This window comes from Nothobranchius furzeri, chromosome 12, assembly GCF_043380555.1.
Source record: "Nothobranchius furzeri strain GRZ-AD chromosome 12, NfurGRZ-RIMD1, whole genome shotgun sequence".
Taxonomy (NCBI): Eukaryota; Metazoa; Chordata; class Actinopteri; order Cyprinodontiformes; family Nothobranchiidae; genus Nothobranchius; species Nothobranchius furzeri.
This window is the reverse complement of record NC_091752.1, coordinates 47,631,522-47,648,794: the sequence shown is the minus strand read 5'-3', so window position 1 is coordinate 47,648,794 and position 17,273 is coordinate 47,631,522. Positions and strand designations below refer to the sequence as shown.

The window sequence follows — 17,273 nt, the reverse complement described above, 5'->3', positions numbered from 1 at the left end:
CGGTCATCCGACCACTCTTGACTTTCGGATCCACCAAGAGGGTGCCTCTATGGTAATGTAGACACACAGATAGCGTCTGTATGCAGTTTGATAAATAACAGCTCATAGCTTATCTGCAAACCAAATTCTTTTATCCAGAACGCACCTCTCTGAAGATACGGAGATTCTGATTCATCATCTCATATTCACATATAGTTTTCAGAAACCCATCTTTTAGTTACATCCACCCACAGGATAATAGTTGAAACCATTTGTCAAGACTTAATTGTTTATAAAATAAATTCTTATTTGTTTGCAAACACTGACTGGTTCTTGGATCATAAACGAAGTATGAACGATCCCTTAATAATTAAAAGAATCCTAGAACCTTCTAATTAATCATCCTAAGACGAAGCAAGGTGATATTATATAATTAATAGAATATTACAGCTATTGGTCACAGTAATGAGAATAGAAATAAAGAGCTTTTAAAGCAATTTATTTAGCCCACATTACACTATTTTCCATTACAGAAGAGAAACGTCTTCAAGAAATCAAAGAAGTCCAGCTGCCTTCATCTGAACCCTTTTGATATGATTTCATGTTAAGTGCAATTTAGAATGTCGATTGGTCTTTTATCACCGAGGAGATGACCCCGTACCCAGTTTAGTGAAGCCTCTCATAAAAACATGAATAAAACAACACATGTGGTTTTATGTCTAATGCTGTTCATTATAGCTGTTTGGTTTCAGATTAAAGCTGTAAGAAGATTAACAAGATTAGCTTGTTGTTTGTTTGTCCGATGATGATTTAAACCTGGAAACAAACATGTTGTCTCAACACAGCTGTTCAACCATGGCAATGGTGGATTGCTCCTTTAACAGATGAAACAGGCCTCAGATTAACAAGCAGTCACCATAAAGGTGATTAAGCCTACTGCTCTAACACAAAGGTGGGATTATTTGTTGTATAGGTCCTTTAATCTGACTCCAGGTTTGAACAACAACAAATTACAGCAGCATCAATAAAATAGAATTACCAACTTCAAACAGGAAAACCATGCTTTAACTCTGAAAAAACATCACTTAGAATAGAATAACCTTTTATTGGTGTTACGCACTACACAGGAGCCACCTGTTCAGTCCTCCTACACCTGAAGGACAAGGACACACCTTTGAAGATGACAAAGTCCACATTCTGGACAGAGAAGGTAGATGGTTTGAGAGAGGAGTAAAAGAAGCTAGCTATGACCCTTTTTACAAAACACACCGTGCCGGCACATCAGATTAATGTTACCGCTACGGTGCATCTTATAGACGCACCATGCCAGGTAGCTTCTGCTCGTTAAGCAACAACAGACAGCTACAGCTTATAAATCAGAAATGTCTTCAAAAAACCAAAGAAGTCCAGTTGCCTTCATTTGAACCCTTTTGGATCGCCATGACCTGGATGACTGAGAACCAGGTCCAGAGGACAACCAGCCAGGATGACTCATTCTGGGCAATATTTTCCCTAAATGGACCAGTTCAGTACGGGTCTTTTATATTTAGTAACATTAAGTGAAGCGTTTTGGTTCCTGGTGGACCTCGGTGGCTGAGACTCTAACATCAGCTCTGCAGGAGGACTCCAGCAGCTGTTGGAGACTCTAAAAAACATCAGCTATTATAATGGGATGTTTGAGCTCCAGTCTTGTGATCATTTGTGAAGACGTTTCTGTGAATGGTGTTTTATTAATAAACTTTCCTACAAACATCTTTTCTTCTTCTGTGGTGATTTTATGGCTGACTGGAGAACCATTTCCACAGAGGACTGAGTCTTCAGGCTAAAGACATGAAGATGGGTAGATGTTTCAGGAGGGTACAGAAGAACCAAAGTAGGGGGAGGACCTAAAAGAAAGTCACAGGTCAGAAGACACTCTGATTCGCCTCTGCTGCACCAACTTCAGGTGAGCTTTGGTTTGCAAGTGAGCTTTGAGGAAGGTGAGCAGGCGGAAGTGTTTTCCGCAGTCACTGCAGCTGAATGGTGTCTCCCCGCTGTGGATGCTACGGTGCCTCAGGAAGCTGGAGGCCAGGTTGAAGCTCCTGGCGCACAGCGAGCACCTGTATGGCTTATCACCTGTGTGTGTGTAGCGATGGTCTCGCAGCAGCTCCTTCAGCCGGTAGCTCTTCCCACACACGTCACAGTGGAAGGGCTTCTCCCCTGTGTGGCTGCGTCGGTGCGCTCTGTGCTGTGACTGGTTGGGGAACTTCTTCCCGCAGACATCGCAGCTGATGACGGCGTCGGAGGGGGCCAGCTCATGGGCGTGTTTACTGATGATGTGGTTCTTCAGGCAGCGAAAGCTCTTCCCACAGATTGAACAGAGCTGCCTCTCTCCGTTGTGCGTCACCTGGTGGCTGCGCAGATTGGCAGCCTGGGAAAAGCCCCGCCCACAGGTAGAGCAGGTGTACGGCCGGACTTCCTGGTGCACTAGCTTGTGACGTGTTAGATGACAAGCGTGGTAGAAGGCCTTGCCACAGACGTCACAGATGAAGGTCTTATCAAAGTGGGTTAGCCTGTGGCTCTTGAGCATGCTGACGCAGGAGTAGCCCTTCCCACAGACGTCGCAGTGGCAGTTCTTCTCACCGGTATGATGTGTCTTCACGTGCAGGTCGCGGTGGGCCTTGTGGTTGAATCTCTTTGGACAGAAGTCACAGCTGTATGGGAGCAGCCCATGCTCTTTGATCTTATGCTCACGAAGCTTCAGGATGCCGCTGAGCACCACGCCACACACTGAGCACAGTGGGTGGGACTTCCTTTGGTGATCGGTCAGCCGCTCGGCATTTGGAAACAGCTTGTTGCACCGGGAACACTGCAAGAGCTTGTCTGCTCTCCAGCTGACTGTCTTCTCTCTCCTCTGGCTTCTGCGAGTCCCCCTGATTCCACCCTCTTCTACAGAGGCAGCAGCAGCTGGTGCCGATGATGATCGAGCATACTTGTGGTCATCAGAGTGAGGGGGAGCGGGGAAGGGGAGGTCCTTCAACACCTCGGAGGAACTGCATTTCCTTCCACCTGAGGCCAACAGAGCATCGGTCAAACTGAAGCTGCTCACCAGTAGGAGGCGCTGTAGCCAGATTACCTGAGTTGATGTGTTTTATGTACCTCTATGTTATCCATGTACATTGATCTCATCTCTACTTGATTTGCTGGTGTGGTTTTAAGTTCTGTTACTTGTGTTTGTTTTATGTTCGGCGACCTAGAGAGTCTTGAAAGGCGCTTACAAAAAGAATGCATTACTATCATAATAATAAGAATTATTATTATTAATATCATCATAATTATTATTTTGATTATCATTATCTTTATTATTATTTTCAATATTATTATTATTATTATCATAATTATTATTATCAATATTATATCATAATTATGATCATCATTATTATTATTATCATCATCATCATTATGAACATATTATTATTATTATTATCATTATCCATCTATTGTCTGAACCCACGTTGTCCACATAGGGTCGCGGGGGGGCTGGTGCCTATCTCCAGCAGTCAATGGGCAATCAGGCTGGGTACACCCTGGACAAAGTGCCAGTCCATTATCATTATTATCATCATTATTATAAATATTATTATTATCATCCTTATCATTACCGTATTATTATCATATTATCATCATCATTATTATTAGTAGTAGTAGTATCATTATTATCATCGTCATTATTATCATCATAACATTATTAATATCATTATTATTATCATCATTATCTTTATTATAATTATCATTATTATTATTATTATCATTATCATTATTATTGTCATCATTATCATTAATATTATTATCATCATATAATTATTAATATCATTGTTATCATTATCATTCTTATTATTATTATCATCATTGTTATTATTATCATCAGCATAATCATCATTATTATTATCACCATTATCATCATTAATATCATCATCATTATTATTATTATTATCATTATTATTATTATTATCATCATTATCATTAATATCATCATTATTATTATCATTATCATTATTATCATCATTATCATTATTATTATCATCATCATAATTATCATTAATATTATTATTATTATTATTGTTATAGTTATTATTGTTGTAAATATTTTATTATCATTATTATTATCTAAAACTTTCTACCTAATACAGACTGAAAAAAGTCAGTTACAGCATCTGTGATGAGTCATGACGTTCCTCAGGGCTCAGCCTTCAGTCTCCATCAGATCAACTTACCTTCAGCATCCACATCATCATTAGCGTCCCCGGGCAGTGACACCAGAAGACAATTTGGATCAACAGCAGAGCTCTGAAATGAGAAAAGCTCCATCACTGATAGCATCTTTAGACCATATCTTTGACTGCTGGATTCACACACTGACCCCATCAACCAGGAAGTAGGTGTCCTCTGTAGGCGAGGTCCGGACACCTGCCTCTTCATCTGAATCACACAGAAATGTTAAAAACCACTAAACACTCCAGCTGCATTACAGGAAACAGTCGAGCACCATCAGGAAGACCAGATCACCTTAAACACACACGAGTTACTTAAACGTGAACCAACAGAACCAAACCAACCTTGATGGCTCTGTTGTGGTTCCTTAGATATAAATTCTATTTATCCCACGGACATAGTTTTAATGTTCAGGAACCTTATCCTGGACTAGTGTTGAGCTAAAGCTAAAAGCAAACATCCTTAAAGTCTAACTAAACCCCAATATAACTTTCTTTTGCTTATAAACTGTATAATTGGGTCTTTACAAATGTAATCTTTCTGTTTCTGTGCATCTTTTAACATGTTTGTGTAAAATTGATTAAATCTAGAAACTAGGTCTAATAACGACTTTGTGCTCCCCCCTGTGGGTGGAACAGTGGCTACTGCATTTTATACTTGTGACTGATGAGCTGGAACAATTTCATGTCATAGGTACAGTCTACTCCCACTCCCCCTCCCTCCCAGGATGGAATTTCCCCACATTAGGCCACGCCGCTCTGTGCCTCCTGGCAACGCCCACTTTCATGGCATTTTTCTAATCTCGACTAGGGGTTGGGTTACGTTTTCTGTCCCTCCTTAAACTTTACAGATTAAAGGTCAGATGTAAACATCACCTGTCTGAGCCGTCCTTAACCCCTCACAGGTCTCCTCAGGTGTAGGTGGAGCTTCTCCCACAGCTCCATCCTGCTTCACAGGGGTCGGCTCAATGATCCTCAGGATTTTATTTACAGCCTCCAAACACAGGCTGTCCACCACAGCTCCCAGTTTCTCCTGACAGGAGCAGAGAAACACCATCTTCAGAAATATTCAGCAACACCATCTGTCCATCTCCCCAGCAGAGAGGCACACACTACCCTCTCAAGACACCAGCTCTCCCAGTGGGACCCCAAGATGTTCCCCAGCCAGACTGAAGGCGTAATTCCTACAACGTGTCCTGAATCCAGCCAGCAGAACAGGACTGAAACACCTGGACATACAAGTTTTAGGTTCTGGGAATGGGACCGCTAATACAGATCTGATCTGACAGATCCTCATGTTCCTACCACAGCTTCAGTCTAACAGGAAGTTCTAGATCCTCATAGTGTTGTTACAGGTGGAAACCGGCACAACCACCCATGGGATTCAGGGCTGTATTGATGACAAAACTCTGTGCGATAAAATATTTTTAAATGTACCACTCGCACAACATCTTTTCAAGTCACTTTTTCCCCAGAACTTTACTGAACCAAGGTAAGTTGCTTGTTATTTTGTAGGGAAGATGGTTTTTACTGGTCCACAATGTGCTGATAGGAGCTGTGGAGGAAAATAAAGACACTAGCAAAGACACAGACGGTCCAAAGTTTCAGATGAAAAGTGTAACTATGGGCAGATTAGCTAATGCTAACAGGTAGCAGGCTCACGGTCAAGTGGGGTTCTGAAAAACATGATGGTTGTAAAACTAAGAACATCTAAACTCTACAAGAAGAAAGGTCCCCATCATGGTCCTGATTATTCTAAGTGTTAGGGTTAAATAGGGGGAGGGGCTTAGATTTCACCTTTCCAGTACCCATAATGCAGCTTTGGATCTAATTCCTAAGCTGTTTCAGTCTAGGTCACAACTTCCTGCATCTGATCAACACAACCACTCATCAGACGACACGTCACTCGTCTGTATGAGAGTGAGCTGCGCAAATCATAGACATGAATACGTAAACGCCTCATCAGGTACTGGAGAGTGTAACAGCATCGCCGCCATGTTTGATGGGTCTCCTCCCTCTCCAAAGTCAAGGCAGAGGAGGAGCTATGCCCGTTTCTGTGTAGACTACAGTTATAACAACCAGCGTACTATTGAAACAGATCACGTGGTATTACTAGTGACTTTTCTAGCCTACCTGATATGATTTTATATTTAATATTTATTTTTATTTAATTTTATTTTAATTATCATGCCGTACCTTGTTCTTGATTTTATGAAAAAGCTGATAAAATGTGGTTTTTAGTTGGGTATAAGCCCCTTCCTCAGTAGAAATGAATGCACTGGGGGCTAATCTATGTAAAATGGTGGTCGGCACCACAACGGCATCTCCAGTAGACAGCGCCAGTCCACGGGGCATCTACGTATATATGTCTGTGGTGCAAATACCCTGTGAAATAATTAAAGACATCATGCTTGATTAGCAGCCAGGATGACACCTGCTTCTGCTCACTATAGGAGGCACTTCAGTTATTAAATAAATAAATCTAATAATAATACACGGAAAATTAATCCAAACGAGCTCTTCAAAACACTGAACCGAACCGAATACGAGTTTAGCGTACCGTTACGCTCCTAGTAAAAACATCTTGTTCACTTTTTTGCAGCAAGCTAATTTATCGTTATTGAACGTTATGTAAAAAAAATGTAATCTCACTCAGCTTAACCATCTGTTATTTGAGGTAGTTTAGTCCTCATAATGGACTATAAGTTCTGACAGTTTGGAAATATTTGCTCTTGACTGCCTAAGGGCAACAGAATATTACAGGGGAACGTAATTTCCCACAACACCCGTTTCACGTAGACAGGGGCAGCTTTGTAAACAAGCTAGCTTCCAGCTAAAAGATATAGAAAAAGAAAGAAAACGATCTTTTATGGAGCGATCACTGGCCGCGCCATGGCTGGTGAACGAGGGTTAGTGAGCCAGGGACACACCGTGGAGATCACGTAAACAACGCTGCTTTAGCCACTGGCTAGCGGACGAGCGCTGGAATGTGTTGGGAGACGGCAGGCTGCAGGAAAGAACAGAACTACACACAAAAGAGAGGAGACTTGAGTTAAGGACTTTGGTACTGACACGTTGGGACTGGATCAAGAGTTCTGGTACAAAGAAAAGGCGAATGTCGGAGGGACACCACTCGAAGGCTGATGTCCAGCTAATAGTGGGTGGGGATCTGAACGGCTTCTAGATATGATGACAAACTGTCAAACTTCATGTGTCTTTTGATTTAATTTTTTTATTATTCAAACTAACAAGAACAGCAACGGTGAAGCTAGTCTCTTCTACTTCTTAGTTCAATTAGCAGACTCCATGCTTCCAGGGTGCACTGCTGCCTTCTGCTGGTTCTTTCAGGTTATAGTCATAGTCCAAATGCTCCAAATGCACAGCTCGGAGCTCGTATGTCCCTCAACAGCTACTGTATTTCAAGATGGTGGATGACCATAAGGCGTCGACCACAGTTTATGTATTTAAAATGTATAATTTCAAGTTGAGAGGAATATTTAGAATTGATGTTGGTGAGAAATATTAGTGATAAAGGACAAGTTTGTGAACTGGAAACACAGGATTTATTGTAAACAGGTAAAAATATCACACACTGGGGCTTTAAAGCATAAAACATTTACTCTGTGTTAAATCTTAACCTACTTTATTTGATATAACAGAATTATTAATGTGGTAAATAAACTAACTTTAATATCTTTTATCTTTACGGTAAAGCAGACCCTCTGAGCTGTCGATGGTCCCTGACTGCTGACGTGTGGACCAGCCTTGCTACAAAGGCGTACCTTGGTGTGTCCCGCTATTTCCTGAGTTATGATTGGAAGACGAAGTGCTACAACCTTGCCACCATACCTCTTGTGAACACAAGTCATTTTTGGTTTTAGGTATGGAGTCAATTTTATGTCAATAAGGTCTCACGAGAGCACGCACAATCACGAGAGGATAATTAAACATCCGTGAGAGGATAAGTTCCCATCCACTAGCGCTCAAAAAGTCCTCCGCACGTGTTTTAAACTATTCACGAGTGCGAAAAAGCACCTTGCTTGTTTAGAATTACCTGAGAACAGATTGTATTCAATCAAGCTCAGACAATTGTTGCAGTCACTCGTAAGTGTGGGTACTACGCGCGTGGAACTGTTAACACACGCTCGCGCAGCCTGCTCTGCTCTCGAGTAGAAATTCCACTCTATCGGACAAGTTTCACTTTTGACAGTTTGGGGGGCGGGTTCCAAGGAGCCGCCTTCCCTAACGTGATTGGTCACTTTCAGACAGAGATCTTTACCACATTTTCCCACAGTGCTTGTTTACGAGCAGAAAACGTATCCTCACAGAACAAGGCTATCTCAGCATGCTTTGCGCGCCGGCTGTGGTTTTTCAACAGGAAGAGAAAATGGGGAAAACTACGAAGTTTTAAACTTAAGTTTGTTTAAAAACTAGTGGTAGAAAACCAAAAAGCTTAAAGCGGTTCTGTTTATAGACGTTTTTTGTTTGTATGTTTGTTTTTTAAATGAAAATTTAAGCAGAAATCAGCCAGAACGAGTTTGTATCGTAAGTCCCGTAGTTATTCCCGTGTGTGTGTGTGTGTGGCGAATGAAACTTGTCATTTGTTTTAGGGACAACAGACCATTTTTATTAAGCTTAGAGATGAAGAGTGAAGCTGTTTACGACAACAGTAGTTTATCGTGTGTTCTGCTGTGAAAAACAGTTTTATAACCAGGGATTTACACAGCTGACACCTTTTAATGAAGTAAAAATTGTTTGTGTGAAGAAAATAATTTTATCTTCTCATGTGGATAAATGTAAAAATGTGTTTATTGCCTTTTTGTCACCTGTGATCTGATTTTCTCTGTAGGACTGCAGGTGTCCAGGGTCAGGAGAGTCTTTACCTGGTGGTCCTCCTGGGAGAGAGGCCTTCTACTGTTATTGTGTTAATGTTATTTAGTTGTTTGATATTTTAACACATTTATTAAAGCAAATACTAACTGATAACTCTTTCTTGTCATTGATTTTATCACCACTTTTATTATTACAGATGCTTTTGAACATGTTACATGAACAGAAAATGAAAAAATGGTAAGGAGACAAGATTATTTATAATACGTTACACTTATTTACAGATCAAAATCAGTATGGACCAGTTATGTACAGTTAAAGCAGGATTAACCTGAGTGACTCTTCCTGGATCATTTATTTAAACTGAGTGAGCAGGAAGTCTTTAACAGTGCAGCTGGATCTGCTGTAGGAGGATCCAGACGTGGATGGAGGGCTGGAGCAGACCCGTGGCTGGACGTTTCTGGTCAGAGGAACATCATACAGGACGGTCTGCAGAGAGAGCTTTGGGACGCTTCCTCTCACCGTCTACTCCATCGTCCATCTACAGGGACTGCTGGGCTGGCTCAGACGACGGCTGTTACATCTCTAAGATGTATTCAGAAATATGAAATGAGGAGATGGTTTATGGATCCACTGGTATAAAAATTGTGATGCTTTAGCAAATAAAACCACAGTGTTGTTTTTAATAGAGGTTCCTACATAAATGACTTGCCTGTTAACAGTAGTGGTGATTTTCTGGTAACTCCTCCTCCAGGACAGAGCACCACTGACCTCCTCCACACACATCTTCCTCAGGTTCATCCTCATGTGTGGTTGTCCAGGCCCAGTACTTCACCAGCACTGATGCAAATGTGCAGCACAGTGCATGCTGACCTGTAATAGATTGAAATTGTTTTTTTCTTTATTCAAAAATGTAAAACAAACCTATAACCTGCAGAACATTGGTTCTGTTCTGTTTAAAGAAAAGCAGCAGGAAATGGTTAAATAAAAACTACAGAGAATTTACATTAGACAGATCTAATCATTATTAGGCTTATGTTGAATAAACAAATGCACAAACACGTCAACGCTATTTTATTAAAAAGCCTGTTTTTAAAACGGTTTATCCTCATTTGATGCAAAATAAGTAGTTCTATGGTCCAATTAACATTAGAAAACATCCTACTGCACTCAGATCAGAATCAGATTTATTTATTGCCATGTAGGTGAGAGGCTCATCTACTAGGAATTTGTTTCGGTGGCAAGGTGCAAATATACATTCAAGTCAAAGTCAGGTCAGGCAGCATTTGCATTAAGATACATCAAATAAACAGAAGTAGAAACATAGCTAGAAAAACAATCATACGCGTAGTAATGTGGGTCACTGGGGCATTTCTGTGTCTATTGGCCGATCATTGGTTGTTCAGGAGACTTACAGCAGATGGGAAGAAGCTGTTTTAGTGGAGTGAGGTTCTGGTCTTTAAGGCGCTCCACCTCTGCTCTGTATGCAGACTCGTCCCCATCTGAGATAAGGCCAATAAGGGTGGTGTCATCCGCGAACTTGACCAGTTTCACTGTCAGGTGGTTTGAGGTGCAGCTGTTAGTGTAGAGGGAAAAGAGTAGAGGAGAGAGGACACAGCCCTGGGGGGTTCCAATGTTGGTGATTCGGGTGTCTGAGACATTTTTTCCCAGCCTCACGTGCTGTCTCCTATCTGTCAGAAAGTCTGTGATCCACCGGCAGATGGAGTCGGGCACGTTCAGCACAGATAGCTTGTCCTAAAGGAGAGCTAGGCAGACTGTGTTAAATGCTGAGCTGAAGTATACAAACAGTATCTTTGCGTAGGTTCCTGGGGAGTCCAGATGTTGCAGGATGAAGTGGAGGGTAAGATTGTCTGCATCATCTACAGATCTGTTGGCTCTGTAGGCAAAATGCAGGGGGTCCAGAAGAGGGGTTGTGATTTTTTTGAGGTGGTTCAAGACCAGGCGCTCAAAGGACTTCATGGCTACTGATGTCAGCGCCACAGGCCTGTAGTCATTTAGTCAAGTGATCTTTGGTTTTTTAGGGACTGGGACAATAACGGAGGATTTGAAGCAAGTTGGAACATGGCATGAGTCCAGAGAGGTGTTAAAGATCTTTGTGAAGACAGGGCTCAGCTCCTCTGCACAGTGTCTCAGGTCCAGGTGCCTTGTGGATGTCTAGCTTCTTGAACATCTTATTAACATCCTCTTCCATGACTGTTAGAGGTGAGTTGGAGGAGGGGGGTGGGGGCTTTTGTGAAGAGACTTCTCGGGGCAGGGAGGTGTGAATGAAGAAGAGGAAGAAGAAGAAAGTATCATTTCTACAGCGCCTCTCAAGATAAAAATAGCGAGGCGCTTCAGAAAAACTAAAAATGTAAAAATATAAAAAAGCATTTAGAAAATGTTTAAGAATATATTTAAAATGAGCAAAAATAGGCAATTGTGATTAAAAAAATGTTAAGAAAGAGAAAGTCAACACGAAAGAGGGAAATCAGTGGATCCTGAGGAAGGTGGAATTGGTGGGGAGAGCAGAATAAAGAGAGAGTGGTGAAGAAGGTCATACAAAAGCCAGCTTGAACAAGTGAGTCTTCAGCTGCTTTTTAAAGGAGACCACTGAGTCCACTGATCTCAGGCTCAGGGGGAGAGAGTTCCAGAGTCTGGGGGCCACAGCAGCAAATGATCTGTCACCTATGGTCTTTAGCCTGGTGCTGCACAACCAGTAGGCTTTGGTCACTGGACCTAAGGGAGCTGCTGGGGGTGTAGGGACTAAGAAGATCACCAATGTAAGATGGTGCTTGTCCATGTAAGGCCCTATAGACCAGAACCAGGATCTTGAAATGAACCCTGAAGTTGACAGGCAGCCAGTGAAGCTGGAGGAGAAGCGGGTTGATGTGGGTGTGTTTGGAATGACCTTGTTGTGTAGATCTAGCTGGTGGTGATGTCCTGGTTGATTGATGGATCATCAAAGCGACAGTAGAAAGGGTATCTGCAGGTTTAAAGGAGCCAAATTTAAGACTTTTTAAGACCTTTTTTAAGGCCACTTGACCAAATTTAAGCTATTTTTAAAATTTAATTAAAGCTATAATTTCCACCTAATGCCTGGAACAGGTGCTAACCACGTCACGAACGTGGGATTAGCCATCCAGTTACCATTAAACTTGCACTTCCCCATGGCGCAAGCTCCCACTAGCTTAACCAGCTACTGTGCTCATCTAAAAATAGCCCCCTTTCACAACCAACTGAATGTGTACAGTTCCGCTTATGTCAATATCGTACACAAAAAATGCTGAACACTAACTAGAAATTCACAAAAATTTTATAGAAATAAAAAATATTTTGTTTAATGGGTCTTTGGTCATTTAAGACATTTGGAAACTGTATTTAAGGATTATTTGTCATTTTTAAGGATTTTTAAGGCCTTAAATTAGGAAAAGCTAATTTAAGACGTTTTAAGACTTTTTAAGGACCCGCGGATACCCTGAGTAGAACTCATTAGGTCTGTTTGCTAACTGCAGGTCTTCCGTTGACTGAGGGGTTTTTGGCTTGTTGTTGGTTATTTGCTTAAGCCCCCTCCAAACAGAGCCTGAGTCGTTAGCTGAGAATTGTTTTTTCAACCTCTCAGAGTACTTGGATTTAGCACTTTTCACCTCCCTGTTGAACCTGTATTTTGCATTTTTGTAGCTCTCATTGTCTCTGTTTTTGAATGCGGTTCCTTTCTCCTGAGCTGACTGAGTTTAGCTGTGAACATGGTTTGTCGTAACTGAAGCACAGCCTGGAGCGTGTTGGAACAATGTTGTCCTCGCAGTGCTTAATGTAGGACGTGACCGTGTCCGTGTACTCACCCAGGATGTCTGTGGCTGAACCGAACACATCCCAGTCTGTTGATTCAAAACAGGAGTGAAGTTCTTCCACATCTTGTTTAGTCCACTTTTTGGATGTCCTGACCACAGGTTTGGAGAGCTTTAATCTCTGCCTGTATGCAGCGATCAGATGGATCATGACGTAATCCGATAGTCCAAGCGCAGCATGCGGCATTGCATGATAGGCTGCCTTTATTGCTGTGTAACAGTGATCCAGCGTGTTGTTTTCCCTGGTCGGGCAGTCAATTAATTGTCTGTATTTCGGTAGTTCTTTGCTCAGATTCCCCTTATTAAAGTCGCCAAGGGCAAAAATCAGGGAGTCGGGGTGTTTTTGCACCACACACAGAATTATATCTGCAAGTGCGTGCTGTGCCGCCTGCGCGTCAGCGCTCTGCGGGATGCAAACAGCGGCCAGAATGAATGAGGAGAATTCACGGGGAGAGTTAAAGGGCTTGCATTTTCAACATTTGTATGATTCAACATTTATAATGCATTTGGTTTATATTAATTACCTACATGATAATAATCTGTAGTAATGTGTTGTGTACATTTAACAAGTTCATTCTGTAGCTTAAAACATACATGAAACCATCTATAGTTAACATGTACGTCCTGAAAGCTTCTACAATAAACAAAATTACTTTACCTGAAAACGGTTGTGAACAAACGCTGCTGATGGAGGTGAAGCAGCTGTAGCAGCTCCTTAAATATTCCTGCTTGATTTTCACTAGCTTTAGCATTATTCCTTTGCGTGTAGCTTCAGCCACGGCTGTGACGGTACCTGCGGACCATCGTAGAGGTGAAGGCCAGACTGTCCGAATTCAGAGCCGCTGGGTTCTGGTTTTAGCGGTCGAACAAGGACCCAGCCTTGCTAGACCGGCAATGACCCGTACTCACAAGCATCCTGCTCCTGAATTCGGACACAGTTGAATCAAAGACGTTTTCTGCAGGTAAACAAGCACTGTGGGAAAATGTGATAAAGACCTCGGTCTGAAAGTGACCAATCACATTAGGGAAGGTGGCTCCTTGGAACCCGCCCCCAAAACTGTCAAAAGTGAAACTTGTCCAGTAGAGCGGAATTTCCACTCGAGAGCAGGGCAGGCTGCGCGGGCGTGTTAACAGTTCCACGCGCATATTACCCACACTTAAGAGCGACAGGAACAATTGTCTGTGCGTGACTGGATACAATCTGCTCTCGGGTCTTTGTAAACACGCGCAAGGTGCTTTTTCGCACTCGCGGATAGTTTAAAACACGCGCGGAGGACTTTTTGAGCACTAGTGGATGGGAACTTAACCTTTCACGGACGTTTAATTATCCTCTTGCGATAGTGCGTGCTCTCGCGAGACCTTATTGACATAAAATTGACTCCATATTAGGTGCCTACCTCCATTTGACTAGCATTTGTATTAACAGGTTACAAAGTTAATTAAAGTTGCTGATAAGCGATCATCTCGTCTTTATTATTCGATGGCACATAGCTGATCACACTTCAGACTAGAAGCTAATGATGGTATATTAGAGCATCCTGGTGCAATAAGCTAAACTTTTATGAATGACTCGATTAGTTGACTACTAACATAGTCGTTTGTGACAGCCCTACATTAAAGATAAGTTTGTATTTATTTATTTAGAGGATTTGATTGTGCAGTGACATCTGTTGTTTGTTTATTGTGACTTTGCTGCGCTTAGCTCATACCGGGCTGTGAATTACGGGACACAGCATTCCAATAGGATATATATTGCAGTCCCTGGGAAAGCAGAGCAAGGTGTATGATTTACTGCTCTTGTGGTCAAAATGTGTTTACTTTTTTTTTGTTTTGTTGTAACCATTGTTGTTCATTTTGACTGTTCATGCAGTTTTCACCTCATCACGAGATCAGACGAATGAAAGTAAAACATCTGCATCAGTCGAAGCTCTCTCATCACGTTTTCCATCTTCAATCCTGGGACTGTTACACACTAAAACTTGAAAGAAGTGCTATTACTTTGTTAAAGAACATTTCCTTTTACAGACGAGGCATTATTGTTTATCATTTTTGTATTTGGTGACTTATCTGAAGATTGCTATTTCACTACTCATTATAACCACACAGAGAAGGCATACCTTAAAAGGTATAGTGGCAGATGTTTCTGAATTTCAGGGAAGAACCGTCCGCTCCTCGTTTTGGGGAAAAAAAATGCGTATGAGAAAGAACGCCCAGTTATCCTCATTACAAGTAGCTGCTGGCCTTGCAGCACCCAACCTTCTTCTAGCAGTAGTCTGAAATTAAATTCTCCAAATAGCATGCTGAACTTTGGCTTACCTGTCGAGCAGAAAATAGAGGTGTCTTTGGAGAGCCCAACCTTCGCTTTGCATGCGCAGGAAGTAAAAACTACCCAGCAACGCACGACCACGCACGACGACGGCCTTGTGTGAATGGTTCACCAGAAAGATTGACAGTTAAAACGGACCAATGGTTCAGATGATCCATCCGGAAGAAAGAGTTTCATGCTTTTTTGTTGAACAACCAAAAACTACTGAGAAAGATCTGCTCCAAAGCTACATACAAATGAGCAGAAACGAAAGATTATATTAAATCCATTTCATATGACTGCTCTCCTTTATGTTTAGTTACGTGGATTAGAAACAACAGAATTTGTATGTAGTAAAACTATCTCTTGAGTTTGTTTATATCCAGTAAAACTGGAATGGATAACTGTTATTTGGTTATAGATCTTTTTCTCATACAGATGAGCTATGTAACGTAGTAACGTAGTAATGTAATGCTGCTTTACATCTGGAGTTTACTTCAAAGAAGACTTAAGTAACAGTTATCAGTTTCATTAAAGTCCATCAGGATCGGGTCAATCTTATTGGTAAATCAAACTATGGTCACCCTATGTTGAGGAGCTCATTAATGTCGCCATGACTACTGGTCAAATTCGAGAAACCGATTCCAAACGACTCTAAAGATCAAGTTTTAGAAACCATCTCGGTTAACTGGACGTTACGGTGAGCGCAGACGACCGCGAGCTCATCTAACCGATGCTCTCTTGGACTCAGAAACTGTTAGCTACATTTAGCTAAAGTTTACTTACCTCAACTTCCGGGTTTTGTGAGTTCAAAGATACTTTTTCGGCTGCGCTGAAAATTTCCAACACCACCGCGTTGGCCAGGCTGTTCACGATGAGCACTACCTCATTCTTAAACCCAATCGCCATGTTTAACAGCTAAATAGCGTGTTAGCTTAGCACAAAACAACTGGAAATCGAAACAGGAAGTGACATCACTGTCCTCGCCAAGCTGCTGGTGGGAGCTTTTCAGGTGTTTTGAACCGAAAGAATTTTCAGTTCTGTGTCAGGTTGAAGTTTCATGTATTGCTTTTAAAAATATTGGTGCTTTTTTTTAAATTTATTAATATTGTTGTTTAATTTGAGCATGCAGCTCTGTACAATGTGGACGAAAAGGACCGCCAAAAAGCAAGCAAAACAATATTATAAATAGCCAAATATAGGTATTCTACTGTTTTTTGTCTTGCTTCCTACCAAATACTTATTTTCCACCAATAATTAATAAATACATTCTTTAAGAATCACACCGTGATTTTTCTGGACTTAATTTTTTTATTTTGTCTCATGATTGAGGTAATGAAAGTTACAAACCACTCGTTTTTTTATAATGGGAGAAGTTGCACAATTGGTGGCTGACTAAATACGTTTTCCCTTCAGCTTATTTCTTTATGATTTATGATTAATTTTGACTCCTACTATCTGTCAAAAAGTTTTGATATAGCAAGGACAGTTGGTGTATTTTATTTTATTTTTTACAATATTTCTTCTTTGGACAATTTTTATTTTACAACATGATGCTTAATAAAATCGTCATATGCACCATTACCATTTGCTTTTTGATATATTCAATTCAATTCAAGTTTATCTATATAGCACCAAATCACGGTAAGAGTCATCTCAAGGCACTTCACACAGTAAACATTCCAATACAGGTCAGTTCATTAAGCCAATCAGTAACAAGTTTCCTATATAAGATACCCAGCAGGTTGACTAGTGTCAGAGTCTTTACAGCAATCCTTAAACTAAGCAAGCATTTAGTGACAGTGGAGAGGAAAACTCCCTTTTAACAGGAAGAAACCTCCAGAGGATCCTGGCTCAGTATAAAGGCTGATTTATGCTTCTCCGTCTGCGTCAGTGCGGAGACACGCAACGCCATTATCCGTTGTGGCGTAGGGCCCCGGCAGGCACGCAAGTACGTACGGAGTCGAACCCACTTTTTTAAACATCCATCGAACGAGACGGATTACGCAAGCTAGTGATTGGTTTGTCCAGAAACCTGAGATCACTTCCGTCATGACGCAATGT

At 41.4% G+C, this 17,273-nt stretch overlaps 1 protein-coding gene across 1 annotated transcript; it reads right to left on the bottom strand.

Annotated features, from left to right (window-relative positions):
- Window positions 1-462: 462 nt before the first annotated feature.
- Window positions 463-16,177, bottom strand: LOC107374441 (oocyte zinc finger protein XlCOF6). The gene is made up of 5 exons (XM_015942591.3): window positions 15,996-16,177; window positions 5,106-5,262; window positions 4,379-4,437; window positions 4,233-4,305; window positions 463-3,027 (listed from the first exon to the last, which is right to left on the bottom strand). Exons 1-5 carry the CDS (start codon window positions 16,116-16,118, stop codon window positions 1,877-1,879), a joined length of 1,563 nt encoding a protein of 520 aa, XP_015798077.3. The 5' UTR covers window positions 16,119-16,177; the 3' UTR covers window positions 463-1,876.
- Window positions 16,178-17,273: the final 1,096 nt, after the last annotated feature.

What these genes read in the sequence shown, in the direction of transcription:
- LOC107374441 (XM_015942591.3), bottom strand. Translation starts at nt 16,118, where the DNA reads ATGGCGATTGGGTTTAAGAATGAGGTAGTGCTCATCGTGAACAGCCTG. An exon ending in CACAAAACCCGGAAGTTGAG is followed by an intron (nt 5,263 to 15,995) that starts GTAAGTAAACTT and finishes TGCTCCTGTCAG; the next exon opens with GAGAAACTGGGAGCTGTGGT. An exon ending in CCTACTTCCTGGTTGATGGG is followed by an intron (nt 4,306 to 4,378) that starts GTCAGTGTGTGA and finishes TTCTCATTTCAG; the next exon opens with AGCTCTGCTGTTGATCCAAA.